Here is a 19103-nt window from a genome sequence, read left to right on the forward strand (position 1 = left end):
TTTACACTGTTACACTGCAAATAATGTCATTTGCAAATAAGAATGCAACCATGTAGCAAGTGGAGTTGATTGCACTAGTTTGAATAAATGTATCAATTGTTTTGAAGTGGAGAATGGTGTGAAAGACACAGGTACAGGTACAAAGTCATGTCCTAACATCTGTTTTCTGTTGCACGAACATCTTCAGCAATGAAAATAAGGGAAACTATGTTCACTGATAAAACCCTTTGAGTATTTATTTCTTTCTACATTAATTGCAACATCATTCACACGGGGCTGTGAAAAGTAACTTGTTTTTTTCTATCACAGAGTGAGTTATCTGTGATGTGGAGTATTGACATGGTTGGCTATGAATACTTAGTCAAGTAGAATTTGACTTATTCTTTGATTGGACCTAATATTGGGTAAATCTTTTCTCTTTACAGTTGAAACATAAAAGTGAATGTTTGCTTTGGGTTAAATACATGAAGGTCATAAATCATAAGTGTGAAAGAACGAAATGTCGTTTCTCACAGCCCAAGGTGCACAACATAACACATGGTACACACAGGATGTAGCACAAAAATAAATGAAAATGCAAAAAAGGACAGTAAGATTATCTTCCAATGTGGGGAGTTAACATGGAGCAGAGTAACATTTATTGTAAATATATGACAATAAAGATATAAATATCAATAATCCAACTGAATTAAAAACTGAGAATGTGAATTATATAAAAATATGAAAAACTTCTTCCACTGTAGGTCTAATCAAAGAGTGCAGTGGCACTAAGAGCAATGTGTGTCATTCTTTGTCAGTGACAACAATGAGCGGTGGAGTTGTGAATGTATGAAAACATAGATATAATTGTAAGTAATGTTGTATGCAGGGTAGTCATAAATGATTCACTGCGGGACCTCCTCGGTTTGTAAATAATTTCTTTGAACCACAGCATGATTCTGCTAACTTTGTCCCATCTGACTTGAATGCACCGTGACACCAGCTGTCTCACACCAGGAAGTGGCTTGGGATTGACCTGTGTGTGTGTGTGTGTGTGTGTGTGTGTGTGTGTGTGTGTGTGTGTGTGTGTGTGTGTGTGTGCGTGCATGTGTGTATGTGCTGGTGTCACAGAGAGGGAACAACCCCCTTCATGCCTTGTTAGGAAAGCCGTCCTCCCTCCCTCTGTCCTCCCTCCCTCTGTCCTCCCTCCTTCTGTCCCTTCGTCCCTGTTCACTCGCTCTCAGTTCATGTCAGCAGCAGCAGCATGCGGCAGGCTGTCTGCTCTCTCTCCTCTGCTTGTTCACCAGGATGAACGCTTTCTGCTCTCTGCTCTGTATCAAATACAGGTCTGGACACAAACACACACACATACGCACACACACACACACACAACACTTAGATGTGGTGGGTGTTGAGTAACTGCTGTTATCACTGGGAGTTGTAGGAGTAGATAAGGACATGGCAAACGGTCTCCTTATCTCTGTCACTATGATATGAAGTTTCATTTAGCTGTTGATTGTAACATCAGCCATATGGCAGTCCTTCATTTTAACATCTTTTATCAGAATCAGCTCAGTAGATGTGTTTTTATTTCAAATGCACAAACAACAGCTTCCATCAGCTGGTGTTACTGTACATGGACATTCACAAAAAGGCACAGGATGAGATAACTAAAAGAGCAGCAACAATAAGTCTGTATTTCAGTAACAGTAAAATCATTAATGTTTCACTACTAATATGGAGTTACTGTGTAACGTTTTCTTCTCGGTCTACACACTGTGTGATATTTTACTCAACAAATCATTTGAGTCTGTATTCTTCCTTCTCTGTCTTTTTGGCAGAATGAAAGTTTGTCATAGTGAGTGCATGCACTGTAGTGATGCTCTGCAGTCCTGTAATTATTCAGAAATCTGGTTACCGTCCGCCTTCATCCAATTAATGGTTTTTGATTGCCTTTTACAGATCAATCATGTGATACTTTTCTGATCGGGTGCCCTTATTAGCAACATGGCATACTCAACAAGACCTCAAACCTTAACAACAACATAGGACATTTAGTAGTGACTTCTAAACTACGCAATCTGATTTTTGACAAAATCAGGTTTCAGGCTAGTTGTAGTCCGTTTATTTGTGTTGAGGACGAATTCAAGAGTCTTACAATATAAGGAGTGGAGCTGCTCTGTAGTCTGGTGGTACAGCAGCAGATACTTCTGTGTCTGTTGTCAGATGGCAACAGGGTGAACAGACTGTGGCTGGGTGGGTGTTGTCTTTTAGTATCTTTGGACTCTGTGCAGACGTCTCACTTCACTGATGTCACTGATGCTCTGTAGATGGTACCAGTGATGTTCTGCTGGTTTTAATCACCCGCTGTAGAGCCGTCCTGTCCTGGGCCATGATGAACCATGCCAGTTTGAGATGTTTCCAGTCAGGATGCTTTCTATTGCTCCTCTGTAAAAGTAGACCAGAAGCTTGCTCCAGAATTAACCTTCCTAAGTTTCCTTAAGAAGTGGAGCCTTTTCTGTGCATTATTAACCAGGGTGGTGATGTGTGATGACCAAGGTAAAGGTATGTCTAAACATCAAGCCTGATCTCCTCCCTTAGAATTTCAGCAGCCCTATAACACTATCCCACTACTTCTGTCTCTGTTCCCGATAGAAACGCGGTCATTATTCACACAACCCAAAGAGGTTACATGCATAGAGGTGGCGTCTATTCAGTCCAATGAGAATTGCTCAGCTGACGCATACACCAAAAACAGTTCCTTAGCGTCCCAGTTTACTTCTCTCTGAATATGTGGAGCAGTGTTTCTCCCTCTGGCTCTGTCCAGGAGCTCTCACTGTGCCTGCTGACTTAACATTGTGATGACATCTCAGTTTTTTAAAACGCTTTTCTTGAGGAATGTTCTCTAAAAATATAAAACCATAATGGTTCAAAAATTAATAATAGAATGAGTCAAAACTTACCTCGTTTGCATATCAATGTGTCATGTCAACAATTTCACAGACATCTCTTCTATAATGGTGCTCAATGGGTAAAATACTTTTTGCCCACAAAGCAAAGTAACAGGACCAAACAACAGTAATGTAGTAACTGGTAGTGTCTTTTGCAACTTATATGAGGAAAAAAATACTGCAGTTATACGTGGAAAAGCCTGTCTGTCCTCCTGTCTGTCATCCTTTTTGTCATCCCGTTTGTCGTCCTGACTGTCATCCTGTCTGTTGTCCTGTCTGTCCTCCTGTCTGTCCTACCAACTCTTCATCACATTTCTGCCTGAAAAACAGCATCCGTCCCCGGCAGAAGAGCCAGGTGGTCCCGCAGTTGAGCACATAATGGTGGTGATTATGTGACGTGACCATGTGTTTGTCACCTTCCACTATTGCGTTGTTGTAATTACTGTCTCTGGCAACTTGTATTGAAAAAAATCACTGCAACTGTGGGGGTCCTGACCGAGACTTCAGTGAACTTTCCCCCAGAAAACAGCATCCCTCCCCGCGAGTGAAAGCTGACAGGGTCCGCTGTTAACTGATGCCGATTATGTAATTATGTAATTTAGATCGAAAAACGTAACCTTGTCACTTTCCAGGGGTCAGGATCTCACAACACATTATAACAGCATCCATATGATTATAAACAGTCAGAGGGTACATGTTTAGATTAACAGGTGGTTAATGGGGGAAACACGAAAGAAACACACAGATCTCAACATTATGACATGTACCGTCACGCCTCTTTTAGTTCCGCAGAGTGGCGTGCTGTATGAATTGACACACTGGAGCAGCTTTGTGCCGGAGCTGCTTAGTTCAGTGTGAACAAACAAAGGCAGAGAAATGGCAAGCCGTAGTTGTGGCAGTAATGCGGAGTCTCTGTGTGTAAAGGGCTTTTATCTAAGCACCACCTCTCTCTTTCAGGCATTTCCAGTCAGGTTTTTGATGTACCAAGTGAACATCATTCATTCATATTAATCCTGCTGAGATTACATTTTGAGAACAAGGAACAATTATTCAGTGTCATCAACATACAATTTTATTGCTGTGGATTTTGAAATAATTACTTTTCCCAACGTACAGCAAACCATTTCGATGACAGAAGTAACATTTAAAGACGTACTTCCTGATTCTGTCAATCCCAAATGAAATCCCAACACCTCTCAGTACGGTTTGGTCTCCACAGATAACTTGTTTAGTTTGTATGGTAACAAAAACTTAAAGTTAAATTCTTGTCAATATGTGCATGTAGTAATATACACAGTCAGGCTATTTATTTTGTTAATAGAAACATGGATTATCTGCAGACTTTGTTTGTGACCTTTCAAAAGCCTGACAGTTGGATGCAAACATAGGTAGTCATCCTCTCTTTCATGCACTCTGTCGGGATTTGTCACTGAAGAGTCACGTCTGCCAGTTTCTGCTGTGTTTTAACTCCAGCGTGTCTCTAAATGCCTGGTGTAGATTCTGATGGTAAGACATTATGGTTATGAATTATCAAAGCCATTGTCACAGACTAAAAACACGTCTGTGACACTGATGTATCTCCGCCTGAAGGCTTCCCTGTGCGACAGCTTCTACATACAGTATACATGACTTCAAACACAATTGGATTGAGGCATGTTCTGTGCATTTGTTTGTGCGTGTGTGTGTGTATGTGTGCGTATGTGTGTGTGTGTGAGCTACACTATGCATAATGCTTTGAATTTAAACATACACTTTGCTATAAAGCCAGCAGGTTAATTTGAAGCTGTTCATGAGAATACTCAACTCTGACAAGCTTGAAACCCTGTAGTTGTCTGTGTGTGTGTGTGTTTGTGTGTGTGTGTGTGTGTGTGCCCATGTGTATGACGTTCAAAGTCCATTTCTGCCATCTGTGTGTACTTTAAAGGGAGGAGGCCTGGCAGTTGCTGACTGCCATGATGAATTCTGTATTCTGTATTTATCTCTCCACACACACATACATGCTCACAATCTCTGTCAAGGATTAACTGTATACAGAGAAACTCTTTGTAAAGTCTAGCTGAGGTCTAGTTGACTGGGAAGATATGGCCTACGAAGGTGTGTCCCTCAGAGGCGTGAGGCTCAGGCTGAACCTGTTTCTTCTACACAGATATGTCTAAAACTAATGGTTAGTTTCAATTCAAAGGTTTAGGTTTGTTTGAAAGGTTCAGTTTCCTGCAATGGCACATCCAGCTTAATTGTGTATTCCACTGAAGACAAGGGATCAGATCATTGTTGCTACAGTAGCAGGGTGGAGGGTTGGGCAGGGTGCCTGAATCAAGGCTGTGGAAGCTGGGGGATAGTGTGAATATCCAAGCATTTATGTGTATCATTGGTATCTACACTTAAACTTACCTCAACTAATCGCCGGAATAGTTGTGGCCAATGTACATTTCTGCAAATCACAGTTATGTTGCTACTCAACGTTTCTTTATCGTCAACTTTCTATGTTATGTAGTGACAACACTGTGCTCATGGTCTGGTTTGGCCACAAAGAAACACAGAAAAATCACGTTTTGACCTAAAATGACTGTTGTCGTCACCACAAACTTGGCTGGACAATGTCCCCGAGGTCTCCTTAAAAATATCCAGTGCCGCCATGCTGTTCAGATGTTCAAATGCAGTCTCGAACTGCAGTAACTGGTTTGGCAGTCTTCTCGCTTATCTCCACCACCATCCACTCCACCTCCAGATATGGCAGCCAGGTCACAAGCATATAATGTGAATGTGAATGTCAATATGGCACGCAGCCTATGACACGTACAATTGTGAACGTATCAGTGGTTTGCAGAAATGTAAACTGCTCTCATTTTATCCTGGCGACTTGGAGTACACCCTCCATAGTAGGTGGGGTTAGCATAAACAATTGTGGTAGAAAACTGAAAACAGTATATATGAAAAAAATGGTAAATGAACCTCACCAGTTGACATATACAAATGTACTACAAATAAAAGTGACAAGCACACAAAGATTTTATCCTTCAAGTTCAGGTGAAAGAAGACCTCCTTGCTGTGTTTTGACCTCAGAATGGAACTACAACAGAGTCATAGCATGAGTTAGTCAGGAGTTTGTAATTCCCTCTAAAATAGATCGTTAAAATGTAATCTCTCTTTCTCTCTTTTTGTCAGGCGCTGTTTCCAGACGGCCCATTTCTATGTGGAAGACAGCAGTTCACCCAGAGTGGTACCCAATGAGACGATCCCTGTCATTCCCATTCCAGGTAACAACTAACCACAGCACTTCTCACATTTATAATCCCCATGCAAAACTGCTGGCCAGATGTGCTGGTATACCTCGTCAGGACAAGAGATTTCAGACGTATTTGTTTGTGTCTTTGACCGCTGTTGTAACACTTCTCTCTTAAAATCTGCTGTTGATGAGTCGACACACTGAGCCGTCAGCTGCAGCAGTTGTATACATTCCCAGAGCCGTGCAGCCTGATTTCCAACCATCTTTCCTGGTACAGTGTTTCTGCATGGTGTAAGTTAGGTGGTCATCCCCTCTGTGGGGTCGAAGGTTAGGGCTATTCTTATATCAGCGGTCCAAGGTCACACACCAGCATGAAGACCTTACTGGTCTCATCTTCCTTTGACCAAACATTCTAAGCAGCAATAATCCAACCTAGGGCTAGACACATAAGTGAACAAAGCCACGTATGTATCTGTGTTAGTCTATGCAGTGTTTGGGAGTAGAGAAAGATCAATATGTAAACTGTACTTTGCATGCAAGCAAATCTATAGTTAATCTAATCTATTATACCGTAATTCCTTAAAGTTTAAGTTCACACAAAAAAGTAAAATCCAGTCATCATCTCCTCCCTCCATGCTGATGGAAATTCAGGTGAAGTGTCGTAGTCCACAAAACATTTCTGGAGCTTCACAGTAAAACAAAGTTGCAGCATTCTGCTAAACAACTGAAGTAGCTGGAGACTTGATTTAAAACGGAGAAAAGATTAAATAATTAATTTTTTTAAACGGCTCTATGGCTGTAGATAATGTGTTCTCTAATTTGAGAAGACATTATCTACACCCTTGACGCGCTGTCGAGCTCATGTACGTATCTGCTGTGTGTACTAACACTGTTAGCTTAGCGGCTATATGACTTGGATTATGCCTGATGAGCTGTATGGAACCATTATATGATTTTGTTTGGGGGGTTTTGTTGGCTGCTGGAGAATCAGATTACAACAGACGAGCTGTATGGAACCATTTTATATCTCTTTATGTCTTAAAACAAGTCTCCAGCTACTTTAGTTGTTCAGGAGAACGCTGTTTTGCAGAAAGTGTTTTGTGGACAATGAAACTTGACTTTTCATCAGCATGGGCGTGAGCGGGTAATGACTGAATTTTCACTTTTGGGTGATGTTTGGCTGGACATTTTGATTTTCAAAATTATCCTCACTATGTCCACTCTCTGCTCTCTGAAATCTCCTGTTGGTGAGCCGCTCAGTTGAGGACACATTTGCCTCTGCCTCACCTGTACTGTAAATATGATCTGTAGCCACATCATTACCTGAGCTTGAGTGTATGAGTGTGTATGAGTGTGTGTGAGTGTGTGTGAGTGTGTGTGTGTGTCTGTGTGTCTGTGTGTGTGAAAGAGAGAGAGAGAGAGAGAGAGAGAGAGAGAGAGAGAGAGAGAGAGTGCCCAGGTCACCAATTACAAAGAACACAAACACATAAACCTCCACAGGGCTGACGGCTGCTCTCTAGCTGTTCCAGCTCTCGTCCTCAGGTCCAGGATTTGGATCCAAACCTGTCAAATCAATTAAAGGCTTGAGGGGCCTCTTACAATGTCCAAAGGCCTCCATTCACACCAGGGCCAGTGTGCCCAGCCTGGTAGAGCCCAGCACAGACAAAAGGGGGTCTGCCACAGAGCCTCTGTTGCAGCCTCAGCAGATAACTGGCTCACTGAGCTGCTGGTTTGATTCATTTTACGTGTGTTTACATATGTTTGATTTTTTCAACCACTGGAAGGGTGAGGTAGGCTCACAGACTTTTGAAGGCTAACATTGGGAAAACACTGCTCACATGACAGCCATGCTGTGAGGACAGCAGACAGGGAGGTGGCCATATGTTAGTTGTGTTAATTGTATCAATAGCTCAGACCGAGAGCCTCGCACATCCCATAATCTTCTTTAAGACCTGCTGGATTTAAAACCTGCAGGCAGCAGCCACTTACTACAGAGCACTCCACTTAACACACACACACACACACACACACACACACACACACACGCACGCACGCACGCACGCACACACACACACACACACACGCACACACACATGCACGCACACACACACATAGACAAACATTATATATGGGTTACCTTGGTGTCATTTGTTTATTGTTTTCTTTTGTTTTCTTTAGTTTAGAGTGGGAAGATCAATATCTGAGTCACCCAGAAAAGCTTTCACAAAACATGTATTGTGTTGAGGGTTAGGGTTAGGTGTTGAATAAATCTAAATATATATATATATATATATATTAGGTGGTGTTGACTACAACACTGGAGTTTATATTCCAAATTGAAGTCGATTTCATAAAAACCCCAACATTTTTTCTTATTCATCTTCCACCCCAACGAACAAAACTAAAGAACAAAGCCCTGCCTCGGTGTCAGTGATTGTGTGCTGTCTGTAATATATGTCAAAGCAATAAAAGAGATTACTCTGAGAGACTCTCTGCTTTACACTCAGCAGCCTGCTGTGTTTACTGACACAACTAATTTTGACATATTTGCATACCTAAATGAGTGTATAGCAAGGCACAAAGTGAGAGCAAGCTAGTGTATGCTCCTGTTAATATTTGATGAAGACTAAACTGTAGGGAGCTGTGAGAGAGTTTTAGCCATTATGAAATGTTTTTGCATGCTTTCAGTGAATACACTCCAATCATCTGGGTTGACTTGTGCTCTTTATGCTGTCAGTGTCTGAAGAACTACCACTTGCAACTATTTGTATACAAGTGTTTGAATCTGATGAAACATGCGCTCCAGTCCTGTGCCATATGGCTAAAAGCCCCCACAAGCAACAAAGCATTAACAGCGAAATGTGACGTATGCACGCTTTTTTAATTTGTTTCTCCTCTGTGGTACAGTAAAGCAGTGGAACTGAAACTCTACTGAGCCTGCATTTTTCTCGGCAGAGACCTCTAGAGAAGCACCACTTACAATCATAAGTGCATATGTTAGCATTTGACCTTAACCCTGGCATTTTGATTCACTGATTTATTTCAGTCCATTTCTGTAAGGTATATAGGGTGATAACCAGGAAAACACTGAAAATACTAATTTTTTAACCGGGCAGGTGTCAAATCCATTAGACTGTACAATACAGTATATTAATGACAAGGAGAAACAATAGTTGACAATTTTCTCAACACAACATTGTTCTAGAACTTTTTGTCAAATCCCACAGTCTTCATCAGCAGATGGAGTTAGCCCTGTTGTCATGACATTTGAGATGTTCATAACATTTTGAATTAAAAAAAGGGATGCAGAAACAACCACTACATTGGTCATGTGGTGAGATTATTTTTACCAACTGATGTTTTTTGAAAGTCAAAAATAAACTTTCAGATGTCACTTTCAGTGGAGAGGCGGAGGTTGATCCTTCCTCTAGAGCGAGTTATTGTTCCTGAAGCTGATTTGACCCTCGTCTTGTTTCTTCTCTGCAGATGACATGGAAGCCGTCCCAGTCAAGCAGTTCATCAAACATGTCTCTGAACTCTACTCAAATAACCAGCATAGATTCTCTGAAGATTTTGAGGTAAGCCGTTCATTCTTGTCTGTGCAAACCAGAAAGGATAACAGAACCATACTGAAATTCTTACATTGACATTGATTCTAAATGAAGAATGATTGTGTGCATCTGACGTCCAAAGGAAACATAATCAAAACAGTTAGCTTGCCGGTAGCCTGCAGCTGCAGTCACTGTGCTTCATTGGTTTCTTTGAGAAGAGGATTTACTCAGGACGGAATTGAGAAAACGAACTTTGTAACTTATTTTCTATCTTTTGTTGTTTATTGTTGAAGCGGTGGTATTTTTTGGTTAAAGTCTGTCTCCAGCTGATGAATGTGAGTCCAATTCCAAGTCTCTTTCAGCTCAGTGTTTGGTCTCTCGACCCAGTCTGTCGAGAACATCTGCTAAATGCTGTGCTTGTAGCAAACTGTGTCTGTCTTCTGTTTGGTGCAAAGCAGGTAGTTTTTCAAGCTTTTTCGATGAAAACAGCTGCGTACTGCAACCTGAAGTAACACTGATATCTGTCACAGTCTCACATTTCATCACCTGGTACCAACAACTAGCCAATAGCACATAGACAGCTCAGTACATTGCCTAATAGAGTGGTGCAAAAATGAGTCCTAAAACCTGCAGATTTTTATACTTCTGGTTCCCTCGTCTGGAAGTCAACAGGCTTGTTTTTAAAATGTTTTTGTTCAAATGCCTGAAATAAGGTCTGTGTGTTAACGGACTCACCAGGCCATCTTTACAAAGGACCTGTTCTAATCTAACTGTACAAGTTGTAGATAGATCAATGTATTTAGTGTGTACAGTATAGTGTAGTTAGTGACAGCTGAGTGACAGAGATGTTGCGGTCAAACGACCACAGTGTAGTTGTTTATAGTCTAATGGGGACTTTTTACTTCTGCTGATTATATTCACACTTGTGAAGTGCTGCTCATCTGTGAAGATTATCTTGTTGATCAAAATGCATAAGTTTCATCAGCTGTTGCCACAGAGCTTATTTTCAATTAGCCAAAATCCAGTTGAAAAATATAGGCTGTTTTTGTCGAGGGAACCATGCTCACTTCTGGGTTAAAAATATGTTGTCTATGCAGGACTCTGTCTCTCCATTACCTCCTCTTCCCTGTATCAGACTACACCAGTCCTTCAGCACACTTTAGAAAACACACCTGCACATGAAGACACTCACTTTCAGATACTGAGGGCCAGGCTATGATAAACTAATGAAAGCATGTATGAGAGCAGGTTAGTACCACAGATCCTGGCTCAGTCCATTGTGTCAGATCAGAAGTAACCATTATATGTTCCCATTGTATTCTTAAAGCTCTAACTAGCATACTGCTAACAGTACATCAGTATGTAATGAGAAAACTCAAATGCTCTAGCTGTCACTTGATATTGTAGATATTAGTTTTCGGCAGTGTTTCTCAATGTATAAATATGTATAAATTTAATCTTGAAGGGGGAAAAACTATGGCCTCTCCATGTCTGAATCCAAATAGATACTGGAAGCAGAAATAGCATGAAATAATAAAGAGAGATATGAATATGAAAATGGTTATCACTGAGAAAGCAAGGGGGAAGTTTCAGTGTTGGGCAATTTAGTTTAGTTATGACCTTTGCATGCTTCATCACACCAGCCTCTTATTCCCTCTGCGAGTGTGGTCTATGAAAATATCTTTCTCGCTTTGATTCCTTCTTTTCCTCCAATCACTCTGCATTCCAGGTCCCTGCTCTGCCTAGACAAAGGGTGGGTGGACTGAGCTCTTCCTCCTGAATGAGTGAAAATGAGGGAAAACAGAGCACACTAGTGTGTGTGTCCCCTCTCCCTCTCCCCTGTGCCCCGGTTCAGGCCCAGTAGACACTGGAAAGTGCTTTAGGACGGGAGCTCAAATCAAATTATCCTCCTCCCACATTCTCGACATCCCTGCTGTCCCAGTTTCTCCTACTTTGACAGAATGTAGTCAGGGAGGCCGAGGGCATTAATCATCACTCTTTAGTCTCATCTACATTGTTATGGCACTGTTGTCACCCAGTCAAATGAAAGTAGCAGTAAATGCTCCAGAGATTGAAGTGAATACTTCAAACATGTAAATCCACCCATGTCATAGATGAAGATGGGTGACAAATGAAAAGAAAAAAATAATAAAATAGTAATCTGGCCTTTTGAGTCGCTGATACAAACCCACACAATCATCTACGGGAGATTATGAAGCAGTGTGTTACACTGTGTCTACACAGAATGTATCAAGTAAGCAGCCAGTAGGATCTTGTGTGACGTGTGACCTTTCTGTCGGCCTCTACAAGGTGCATTTTTAGATGCACATTCAAATTCATTTTGTTTTCAAATTCTTAAATATGGAAGTTACTACATTTGAAAGTAGCTGAGGACAAATAGGATGAGGAGATGCACATAGATAGTCCATTTACTGGTAAAAGTGTGTCTGTAGTGCAGTGGTGCTCAGGCAGTCACAAGGTTTTAAAAATGAAATGGATGTAAAGGGGGTTGAAAGAACATATTGTATACCTCACTACAATCACAACAGAACAGGCTGACCTTCTTTTATAGTTGGTGGTCTTCTAATAACATGCCAGACATGGCAAAAAAAATATTTTCAAGCATAATTAAAAAATAATGACGGCCCTTTTTCCTCTTCACACGAGACAACTTTCTGAATTGTGGCCGTTGTGGTTTTAACACATTCACATACGTGACTTATCAGCACAAGAGGACACACACTTCACAGTTCACACATGCAAGACAAGACGGGAATGTGGTTATACACACAGTACAGGTTGTTTGTGTGCTGATTTGCAGTGAAAGAGATGAAGATAAAGAAAATAATAGGGGTAAGAAGATGGATTATGATGTGCGGACAGCAAGTATCATTTTTGTACCAAAAACATATGATTGCCTGCTCAGCAAGGATTCACAGTTACACACTGAAACACTTGTGTGCATGCATTCTGATATTAGCTATAAGCTGTTATGATGCCTGGTTAGACTGGGTTCAGACAGCTGCTGTGGATGACAGCATAGGAGACAGGGAGAGAGGATGGGCTGAGCCTTGTACCTGGCTCCCTGACCTGTTGGTGATGCAGCCAGATATGTAGCCTGCCAGATAACCAGCAGACATTGACGACATGCCAGCAAGCTGTCCACGAGCTCCAGGACAGGGAACAGCTCACACTTCTGACCACGTTCACAGGAACACGCTCCAAAATCCATCAGGGTCAGCAAGATCGGAACTAAAGTCTTTTCATATGAACTTGGCTTCACTGGCCAACAGTTAGCAGCTGTTTGAACACACTGTTTCAACTGATTTAATTATTTACACTAAATTTATGAAAGAAAACAACATGTTATTAACAGTTAACATGTCAAATTTTACGAACACAGTAAACAATAACCAATATAAGCAACTTTCTCATGGACAAACGCAGTGTTAAGTTAGGAGAAACTTAATTAAATGTTATTTACAACACATGCCTGACTTTTTGGGCCTTCCTGTAAATCTGGCAAATTTTATAAATTATATTTGTGTACAAGATATTTCTTTCTTTGTCTAAAAAAACATTGTGTTCCAGTGATATACATGTTAATTTGCATTTAGAGCAGGGAAGTGAGATCAGTTCACAAGTGGTCACTGGAGACGCACGTCAAGATGCATGTAAATGCCTGGTGCGAACTGAGGGACTTAGAGCTGTCCACTTGTGAGCGGATCACTGAGGACAGATGTTAATACCGAGTTTGAAGTCCCTCAGAGTGGTTTAGTTCAAGTGTTTACACACTGAGCAGGGGAAAGTGAGACTTGATGTGTAAAACAAAAAACATTTTTGGCTCACAGCTACACAAGGGTGAAACACGAGCTGTTATGCAGCCTGTGGTTGCATATCTTGTCTATCTATATAACCAGAGATTAAATAAACCCTCCGGAGCTCAGCTCCGCCTCTTCACCTCGTCAGTACAGCCAGCAGGAGCTGAGCTCCCTCTGCTTCAGTGTTTTATTGTAATCATGGGTGTAGCTACCATTATATGACTTTTTAAAATCATTACTTTGGATCCCCATCAATACATCAGCCTGTTCACTCAGCGCTGTCAGAGCGCTGTGTCAGAGCTTCATTACTGAATCCGTTCCGCTTGTTTATTGAGATAAAACCTGAACCAGTGAAACTCCAGTCCACGTTTTCACTGCTACCCATCTTCTCGCATACCGCGCAAGTGCACGCACGCACACACACACGGTGCTGCTGACGCACAGAAGGTGGGTGCAGTAACTGTCACAGCAAAATGTTAACTTTGTTAATTTACTGAAACTAAATGTCTGTATTTTTCACCTTTTTGTTTCTGTGATAAAGTCTCTACACAGCTAATGCTACATTAGCAAACAGTGAAAAGATGAGGAGGGCGAGTAGTTTCCATTTGATTAACCGCCCTCCTCATTAGCTAACCGTTAAGACGAGCTAATGCTAGTTAGTTAGTGAAAGGGATAAGACAGTTTAGAATAATTGAAATATGCGAATGACGGCGCTACCTGGGTTGTGAAATCAAAAATCTGTCTCTGCATGTTTCCACGAGAGCTCGCCACAGTATTTTTGCAAACGTGAAATTAGTTTCTGTAGGTTGGGATGTCTGTTAACTACTCCCATGGACAGGTAGAGAGGTAGCCTACTGCAGGACACATGATGAAAGGTGTATGTAGCAGTGTGGATGGATGCTTTTGTAAACTGGTTTAAGATGCTTGGCTAGTTATGCATCCCATCAGATATGTTCACTGCCAGTGTCCTAGTGTAGCATAATTCTTTATAATACCATAGCTCATGTTTGATTTATTCATTCAAGTATTTGAGCCAGTGAGACTACCATATTTGCCGGTAGACTCATACTGTAGTTGTTTGATTAGCTAAACTGATTGTGTCTATTTATTCAGACGCTGTATGAACATAATTTTGACAATGAAGCGGACCTTGAGAGACTTATTGTGAATACGTTTTACAATTGATGGTGAAATGTGGGCTTAATAAGTTACCAATATGTGAATGTGAGATATAATCAAGTAGGCCATAAGTTGGTAAAATATGTATTAAGCCGATGGTGCAAGGTAAAAAAAATATTTTGAGAGATAATGACCGCTGAGTGAAGAAGGGCTCCCCCTCCTTACAAAAGCCAATTTAACCACTGTATATAACAAACAAGACTGCGGTGTCCACCACTATCATCTATGCACTAAATGACTGCATACCTTTAGGCAGAATCATTTTCATCCCTCTAGTGGAGTTGCTCACACGTTGAGAATCTCTTGGAGAGCTGAAGCGGTTTCAGAGGCTCATGGACCAACGCCTACTAACACGCATGATGTTAGCTTTTCCTTTCAGCTGTCTCCTATCTGTACACATGTTCACTTTCATACCAAGTGTACACAGTGTCCAAAGTGCATTCCAACGCGTTTGGGAGCCGGTTCTGGCAGCTGGGTCAGATAACACATGACGAACACTGCAGCTTCACTGTGTCAGCCTGAAAGTACATGACACTAAATGTACCATACTGAACTCCAGTTACAACTTATATTTATGCTCTAGTACAGAAGAACAGTGGTGTCAACCATCTCTTATGTTCTAACATAGTAACAGAAAGTCGATGTGTTTATGTCTGTGAATGCATGTGTGTGTATGCAGATATCATAGTGTGTTTGGCATATTGTAGAGTTTAAGTGTCTGCACATGTGTGTGTGTTTATGTACCAATCCGTGTGCCATCTGCTGATCACCTGTCTGTGTGACATCATCTCCAGTTAAATCCGGTCTCTTCCCATCAAACCTGCAACTCGATCTGCTCACACACACTCACCATGAAGCCTGCAACACCCAAAATAAACCCCCATCCCAATTAGTATGATGAATCCATGTTTAATAGTGCTAAAACAAGGCAGTCGGCCTTGTAAAGCTCCTGAGGAAATGAGACCGAGGGGTCAGAGCCAAATCCAGTGCCTGCCCTCTCTGTTGGCTATGCTGAGCTAGCAGCCAGCAGCTGTTTGTTTGGCAGGAACTCGACATTAAACACTGACATATATTCACAGGCTGCTACGCCCAGAATCAGTCTCTGTCATTTTTAGGACTGTATCCACATTGGAGAATAATTATAAAAACAAGTAAGTAAACAAGAAAAGATCTCCAGGGTGATTCCTGTGATTGATTTTCAGTCTAAATTTGCATATAACTCCAGAACTAGTGATTTCACTGTAGCTGTTACTTTCCAGCATGTTGTGCCATGCCATCGGGACAAGAAAATAAATGCTTTTGCCAAGCAAGGGATGTAGCTTATTGAAACAAATGTTATGAAGAAAGGAACACTTGCTTTAGCCAAAGAGGAAAACTGAAAAAGTGAAAGAGAGAGTTGGAAGGGGGAAGTTGGAATCAGACCAAACAGGTAGAACAAGGACAGCAGCTTCTGTGCAAGAGACATAGACCAAAAAGTTATGACAGCCGTGTGCGGTGGATCCCCAATAACTACAGTACATATCAGCAGTTAAAAGTACTGTATGGTGAATTGTGAGAAGTAAAAATGGAAATGTAACCATCAGTTTCAAGATACCTTGCTATGCATTATGTACAGACATGTCAGACTGACGGAGGGGTGTGTCTATGTGTGTGTATCCTTCCCCAGGAGGTTCAACGGTGCACTGCTGATATGAAGATCACATCAGAGCACTCCAACCACCCTGACAACAAGCACAAGAACAGATACATCAACATAGTGGCCTGTGAGTACACATTACATAGGCTTAGTGCATACTCTGTACTGTGTTTTGTATGCTCACTTTGACGTATTTTGTAATTTAAACTGCTGCAGTGAATGTGTGACAAAACATATTTTTATATGCATTAAGACATGTAAAGGCACATACAATATATGATCGGCAAGTCAGTCCATGTTTGAATATTTTCTACAAACACAAATATTACTGTAAACTCTAGATGATCAGGTCTTTTACTGGTTGGTTGGTACCTATTTTAATACACATCAAACATATGTTTTAACCATTGTCAAACATATTATTTAATAAGTTATTCTATGCATCCAACAAATGCCAAATCTGTATATTTTATGCTGCAGTATTTTGTATTTTAAAGGAGCACTCTGTAGTTTTGGGGGAGAAATGTTAATGAGAAGAGAATGATCTTCATTGGTTGAGTTTTTCTGCCTCTCTATGTTTTCATGATGATAAACTGAATTAACAAACCAACCTTAAAGGACAACACAATTTATACTTTTTTACTTGTTTATATACTGTTTATATGTGGCGGACCCTGCCACCTTTCTAGCTTAAGACAGTGCTCTGGGACCTTATTTTCCTCTGAGAACAGCTTGTTTATACAATTATGGAAAAAAGTTTGTATTATTACCTCATTAATATTGTAAATAATAAAAAGATTGAATTTCATCTCCAAAACTACATAGTGCCCCTTTAATGTCAGTTTGGTCAGAAGCAACAACTTAAAACTAATGTGTGTTCACAGGTCTCGGGGAGTGCTACTGCATATGAGGAACAAAATGTACTTTAAAGCCTTTTGTGGCTCCAGAGGAAAGTTGCATTGTGGGTAATGTAGGTGCCAGGTTTTGAAAAGCTGATCAAAATCAATTCAGCAGAACCAGAACCTTCCTTTTCAAAGCCTGCTGCCTACATTACCCTAAATGCAACTGCCACAGAGTGTCATCACTCGGGCAATTTATCAGATGACATGCAGCTTCCTCTGGAGCCACAACAGGCTTTATACTACTGTTTTCAACAAAGTTACAAAGTGCTTTATAGTAAAACATGTAATAATAATAAATAAGACCCAAAACATAATATATGAGCAAGATATAAAAAGTTTATGTTAAAACTTGCTCATGTCTTGTGTTCAATAAATACCATCAGTTCATACAATAAAAGTATGAACTGCCTGTTTTGATTATTTAAACTAGGCTCTTTTCTTTTTTAAACCAATTTTCACTGAAAATCACTGAATCCTCATGCATCAGATTTTTACTCTTGACAAAAGGGTCAACTGTTGATGGTTAATCAGACCAACCAATAGACATCGCCACCCTAGGGGGCTCGACCCTGAAACGGCACACACAGGGCTGGTACCTTGCCGTAGCTGTCTGTAAAAAGCCACACGACCCAGTCTGACCATTGTTTCAAGCTCAAAGGTTAAAGAACTTGCTGTTTGGGAGCAGGTGCCTCGGCAGGACACAAAAACAGTAACAATACACTAGAGCAGTGTGTGAGGGATGGAGTTAAGGTAAGCTCCTAACTGTTTTACTGCTCTGTTTCCTGTTCAGATGACCACAGTAGGGTGAAGCTGAGGCCACTGGCTGGGAAAGACTCCAAACACACAGACTACATCAATGCCAACTATGTGGATGTAAGTGCTTCTGCTTCCATGTCAAGCACTGATCTGCGTCTGTGTGACTGTATGATGAGGAGAATCATTTTGACTGCAAGACTAATACAAAACAATAAAGACACTGGAGACACTCTGTTACGTTTTGGAAGAATTGTTATTATAAAAGCTTGATATTATTCTGTATGCCACATACTGCCAAACTATTAATCTGTCTCTTTGTCATTCATCCATTAGGGTTATAATAAGCCTAAAGCCTACATTGCATCCCAGGGACCACTTAAGTCTACTTTTGAGGACTTTTGGAGGATGGTGTGGGAGCAAAATACCAGCATCATTGTCATGATCACCAACCTAGTGGAAAAAGGCCGAGTATGTTCTGACAACAAGACAAACTCAATGTAGATTTTTGGATGTTTAAGTTCTAAAATGTTTTGTAACTTGTTAACTCAACCTGTTAAACTCAAATACACAGTAATATACACTCAAAGACCAGAAACATAGAAACCAATATTCCTCACTGCTAAGGATAGAATAGTTGCCACATGTTTCATGCACATGTGCATGTTGGCACATTGTCATTGTAAAGCCATCATTAACTTGATTAGTTCCACCTGTGCGTTTCCTGCTTTTGCATCTCAAACTGTCCACTGCGAGACAGACGAGTGCTGACAATACAGATGTCAATGCTTCACACAACTGTCCAAGGTTAATGGGTGAATGCTCCTCTGTATGTAGGCTGCATTTGACTCTTAATTCCCTGAAAAGTTAGTTAATTGGCAATAAGGCCCTTATTAGTCCTTAAAAGATTATTAACATAATATTACTATATTAGTGTTAAAAATCAAGTCAAGTCAAGTCAACTTTATTGTCAATTTCTCCACATGTACCAGACATACCAGACAGAGGAATAACATAATAAACATGTTTATTCAATTAGAATAAAGTTATAAGCACCCATAATGAAATAATAATGAAATAATAATAAAAGCCTTATGAGGGTTTT

At 40.7% G+C, this 19103-nt stretch overlaps 1 protein-coding gene across 1 annotated transcript in view; it reads left to right on the forward strand.

Moving 5' to 3' along the window:
- Positions 1-19103, forward strand: part of ptprga (protein tyrosine phosphatase receptor type Ga) — a 507602-nt gene that overhangs the window by 458734 nt on the left and 29765 nt on the right. The window contains exons 16-20 of the mRNA XM_073468860.1: positions 6096-6187; positions 9643-9734; positions 16374-16470; positions 18036-18118; positions 18335-18469. Coding sequence (XP_073324961.1) covers positions 6096-6187; positions 9643-9734; positions 16374-16470; positions 18036-18118; positions 18335-18469 — 499 coding nt within the window. The remainder of the gene's footprint in view (positions 1-6095; positions 6188-9642; positions 9735-16373; positions 16471-18035; positions 18119-18334; positions 18470-19103) is intronic.

The sequence above is a fragment of the Pagrus major genome, chromosome 6, assembly GCF_040436345.1.
Source record: "Pagrus major chromosome 6, Pma_NU_1.0".
NCBI classification, from domain to species: Eukaryota; Metazoa; Chordata; class Actinopteri; order Spariformes; family Sparidae; genus Pagrus; species Pagrus major.